This window comes from Tachysurus vachellii, chromosome 26, assembly GCF_030014155.1.
Source record: "Tachysurus vachellii isolate PV-2020 chromosome 26, HZAU_Pvac_v1, whole genome shotgun sequence".
Taxonomy (NCBI): domain Eukaryota; kingdom Metazoa; phylum Chordata; class Actinopteri; order Siluriformes; family Bagridae; genus Tachysurus; species Tachysurus vachellii.
The window spans coordinates 1127197-1132196 of NC_083485.1; the positions used below are offsets into that span (position 1 = coordinate 1127197).

Below are 5000 nucleotides of genomic sequence, written 5' to 3' on the forward strand. Positions count from 1 at the left end.
ACACACACCCTCTCTCAGTTGAAGTTGTGATGTAATGACAGTAAAAACAGTAAAGTTATTAGTGAAGCATTAGATGACACTCACTCTCCTCCAGCAGGTCACCTGTTTCGTCCCAGGTTAAGATCAGAGGCACATCATCGTCCCCTTCAGACATCCTGAAGCTTTCTGACTGACAAAAAACTGCTATCTGTAATTTAACCAGGTCACAGCTGCAGACTCACATCTGCTCTCACTCTCACACACACTCTCTCTCTCTCTCTCTCTCACACACACACACACACACACACACACACACACACACACACACACACACTCACACACACACCCTATAACCCCTAAAACCGAACATGTTACTGATTCAGTCTCAAAGTTTCACCCAAACCACTTATTTCCTGTCAGAGGTGAAAAACATCAACACAAACTAACCCCTGGGCTTCACACAGCTAACACACTAGTAATAAGACACTTTAGTCATCTTTATACTCTCTAATTCATGCTCAAATGCCACTAAACCGAATAGCGAAACTAACATTATTCTGCTCATGCTAGCTAACTTCAATAACACTGCGGTCGTGTCCTAAAATGTGCTCTTTCCGTAACTAGTGTCCCTACAAAGTGTGCACAAGTCACAGTGTAACGGACTCAGTAGTGCACTTCAACAAGAAACCGGGCGCCATTTTGGATCGAGCCAAAAGCCGATAAGCAAATACTTTAGTATTGATTTTACGACATTGCCGCAAACCGCCTCTTCGAATGACGTATAGCGAGAAACATAATTAATGCAAAAGAAAAATAGATATATTACATAATATATAATATAATTAGATATTATGTAATATAGTTAGTTATAATATAGTTATATATTCTGACTCAATTGTGTAAAGCTGTTTAGTTTAAAGATTTAGAGCTCGACAGGTTCCATGGCGACGGTGTCCATAGCAACGTAAACAAAATCGACTCATTTCTTTTCTTCTTCATGTCGCGTGCAACTTTATGATCTCTTGTAGTAGAGTTTAAAAAGCGTGCATTTATTTCCTGAGGATATTTTATACCTTTACAAAGTGGTGAGTAAAAAAATGGAATAAAACCAAAAGCATTTAAATAAGATTTATTATTATTATTATTATTATTATTATTATTATTATTATTATTATTATTATTATTATTACTACAATAATAACTGTTTTTATCACTATTCATGTTTTTATAAGTGGGAGTCATTATTATATAACACTTGTTTATCACTCAAATGTATTAAAGATTATCTTTATATATATATATTACACATTGTCAGTGGCAGTTCTAGGATTTTTCTGTAACAGGGGCCATTAAGGGGCCACATGTTACATTCAGGGGCCAAGTACAGGGTACATTCAAGTACACAAAATAATTTATTCAGTAATACTAATAATAATTTATTATTTCCTTTTTCAAACGCTCGAGTGCCGCCAATTGTTTGGGGGTGGAATTGCATCTGTGATCGTTGTGAAAAATTCTCTGGTTGCTCTTCTCGTAGACGATTGATGGAACGGGGGCCAATCAGGGGCCAATCAGATTTCAGCAGGGAATTAGAAACAGCATTTCTAGAACCGCCCCTGCACATTGTCATTAATGTCAACGGTACAGTATTTGTGTCTCACAATAAAGTTATGAAATGCAGGACTAAGGATTAAGAAAATGTACAATTTAAAATATTACATCAAGATGCAACCACTGGATCAGAGTCTTGTACAGATATTGGGGGAAGTCGTGGCCTAATGGTTAGAGTCTCCTAACCCTAAGGTTGTGGGTTCGAGTCTCGGGCCGGCAATACCACGACTGAGGTGCCATGTTAACGGTGGGATCCTTCTGAAAATCCTGATATTACTTTTACTACCTGATAAACTTTTGTGTCTGTAAATGAGTGATTTTAATCAAAGTGGTCATGACCCTGTGTCAGCTCTACTGATGATGTGTTTTTTATAATATTGTGTGTGCTGGATGAATGATGCTGTTCATCTCCCTTTATGGTATCAGGAGGTTCGCTCTACACAATGGCAGCAGTGCACAAGAAAAAGCTGGAGTCTCCGGAAGCTCAGTGCATTATCAGTGTGTTGGACGAGTGTGTGTGTAAAATAGACGTGTTGTCGATGCTGCCGTGTGAACTCGTGCATCCTGAATGCGTCTCTCAGGAGCTCGGAGACACGGCGGTGGATTTGCTCAGAGAACATCTGCGACTGTCCGAGGAGTTCCGCTCGCTACAGGACACCAACACGAGGAAAGATGAGGCGATCACACGACCCCTGCAGGACTCACTGAGGAACTTCCTGCGCCATATGAGGCCTCACCTAGAGCCAGAGACAGTGAAGAAGGTGCTCCAAGGGGCGGGGCCAATCATCAAGGAGGACCAGGAGGCTGTGCAGGAGCTGTGCACAGGGCTACGGGAGCTCAGACATGTGCTAATGGAGCGACTCATGACCACGCCCAAAGAGGAGAGGGAACACAGGAGACACAGCCAGGAAGTCAGAAAGAGACAGCAATGCAACAAAGAGGTCCTTCACAGGCTGGAGCAAGAAGTGAGAGAGGCGACAAAATACAGAGATGAAATGGTAAAGAACAGCAACACGTTGTCTCTCTCTCACTGTCACTGTCTGCTATCTGACTCTATCTCTCTCTCTCTCTCTCTCTCTCTCTCTCTCTCTCTCTCAGATTAGTAAGAAGGATGGAGAGATCCGCTGTTTGAAAGATTCCCTCCACCAGATGGAGAGAATGTCGGAGGAGTTTGTGCAGCAGATGCAGAAGAAGGCAGCGCAGCAGCATCAATCCGATCTAAAGAACTCAGAGATAATACAGCTCCGCCTACAGGAAGAAGCCAATCAGCTGCAAGCTCAGCTCGACCTCCTGATCACACAGCACAGAGAGAGAGAGAGGGCACTGTGCAAGGTGTGTGTGTGGGGTCTGTGTCTGTGTGTGTATGTGTGTGTGGGGTGTGTGTGAGAGAGAGAGAGAGAGAGAGAGAGAGAGAGGGCACTGTGCAAGGTGTGTGTGTGTGGGGTGTGTGTGCGTGTGTGTGTGAGAGAGAGAGAGAAAGAGAGAGAGAGAGAGAGAGAGAGAGAGAGAGAGAGGGCACTGTGCAAGGTGTGTGTGTGTGGGGTGTGTGTGCGTGTGTGTGTGAGAGAGAGAGAAAGAGAGAGAGAGAGAGAGAAAGAGAGAGAGACAGAGAGAGAGAGAGAGAGAGAGAGACAGAGAGAGAGAGAGAGAGAGAGAGAGAGAGAGAGAGAGAGAGAGAGAGAGAGAGAGAGAGAGAGAGACTGGGCACTGAGGACACTGTCCAAGTCATGTCTAATCACATAATATGACATTACTGCTTTTGTGTTAAAAATGAGAAATAAAGTTGAAGCTTTTTGTAAATAAAAGAAAATGTGAAAAGAAATCTTGTGAAGTGAAGTGAAGTGAAGTGAAGTGAAGTGAAGAAGTGAAGTGAAGTGAAGTGAAGTGAAGTGAAGTGAAGTGAAGTGAAGAAGTGAAGTGAAGTGAAGTGAAGAAGTGAAGTGAAGTGAAGTGAAGTGAAGAAGTGAAGTGAAGTGAAGTGAAGAAGTGAAGTGAAGTGAAGTGAAGTGAAGTGAAGTGAAGAAGTGAAGTGAAGAAGTGAAGTGAAGTGAAGTGAAGAAGTGAAGTGAAGTGAAGTGAAGTGAAGTGAAGTGAAGTGAAGTGAAGTGAAGAAGTGAAGTGAAGAAGTGAAGTGAAGTGAAGTGAAGTGAAGAAGTGAAGTGAAGTGAAGTGAAGAAGTGAAGTGAAGTGAAGTGAAGTGAAGAAGTGAAGTGAAGTGAAGTGAAGTGAAGTGAAGAAGTGAAGTGAAGTGAAGTGAAGTGAAGAAGTGAAGTGAAGTGAAGTGAAGTGAAGAAGTGAAGTGAAGTGAAGTGAAGTAAAGTAAAGTAAAGTAAAGTAAAGTAAAGTAAAGTAAAGTAAAGTAAAGTAAAGTAAAGTAAAGTGAAGTGAAGTAAAGTAAAGTAAAGTAAAGTAAAGTAAAGTAAAGTAAAGTGAAGTGAAGTGAAGTGAAGTGAAGTGAAGTGAAGTGAAGTGAAGTGAAGTGAAGTGAAGTGAAGTGAAGTGAAGCTGCTGTTATAGAAAATAATTCATCAGAATTCAGAATGTAGCCACACTGTGGTGAACACAGATCTGTTTGTCTTCACTGCTGATATGATTCTTCTTTCTCTGCAGAAGAACGACAAGCTGGAGACTGAGATCGAAAATTGGATTCAGAAGTACGACATGGATATGGAAGAGAAGCAGGTCAGAGTCTGATGAGAACAAAACGGCTCAGAACACTGATTCAGTTCAATAATGATTCAGTTCATTTATGTTTGCATTTACATTTACATTTCAGTAATGATCCTGTTCAGAACACTGATTCAGTTCAATAATGATTCAGTTCATTTATGTTTGCATTTACATTTACATTTCAGTAATGATCCTGTTCAGAACACTGATTCAGTTCAGAACACTGCTTCAGTTCAGGATACTGATTTAGTTCAATAATGATTCAGTTCAATAATGATTCTGTTCAGAACACTGATTTAGTTCAATAATGATTCAGTTCAATAATGATTCTGTTCAGAAATGATTCTGTTCAGAACACTGATTCAGTTCAGGATACTGATTTAGTTCAATAATGATTCAGTTCAATAATGATTCAGTTCAGAAATGATTCTGTTCAGAACACTGATTCAGTTCAATAATGATTCAGTTCAGAAATGATTCTGTTTAGAACACTGATTCATTTTAGAAAAGATTCTTTTTAGAACACTTAGATTCAGTTCTGAAATGATTTAGTTCGACACACTGATTCAGTTCAGGAAACATTTATTTCAGAAGACTATATTAGGCTTCAGTTTGTGTATCAAGCTGTCGAGTGTCTTCCACCTAAGGAAGCTTGTTCCTCAGTGTTTTTGTTTAAATCCAGCATTGTGACATGCGCAGGTACAGCTGGAGAATCTGACGCAGATGTACCATGAGGAGCA

The 5000-nt window shown here is 40.5% G+C and overlaps 2 protein-coding genes across 2 annotated transcripts in view; one reads left to right on the forward strand and one right to left on the reverse strand.

Annotated features, from left to right (window-relative positions):
• tpcn1 (two pore segment channel 1) overlaps positions 1–566 on the reverse strand; it is a 17673-nt gene extending 17107 nt beyond the window's left edge. The window contains exon 1 of the mRNA XM_060862801.1: positions 85–566. Coding sequence (XP_060718784.1) covers positions 85–154 — 70 coding nt within the window. The 5' untranslated portion in view covers positions 155–566. The remainder of the gene's footprint in view (positions 1–84) is intronic.
• Positions 567–2024: 1458 nt separating this feature from the next.
• iqcd (IQ motif containing D) overlaps positions 2025–5000 on the forward strand; it is a 3348-nt gene continuing 372 nt past the window's right edge. Inside the window, exons 1-4 of the mRNA XM_060863042.1 lie at positions 2025–2588; positions 2689–2922; positions 4201–4272; positions 4960–5000. The exon at positions 4960–5000 is cut by the window's right edge and continues 372 nt beyond it. Of these exons, the coding sequence (XP_060719025.1) occupies positions 2034–2588; positions 2689–2922; positions 4201–4272; positions 4960–5000 (902 nt within the window). The 5' untranslated portion in view covers positions 2025–2033. The remainder of the gene's footprint in view (positions 2589–2688; positions 2923–4200; positions 4273–4959) is intronic.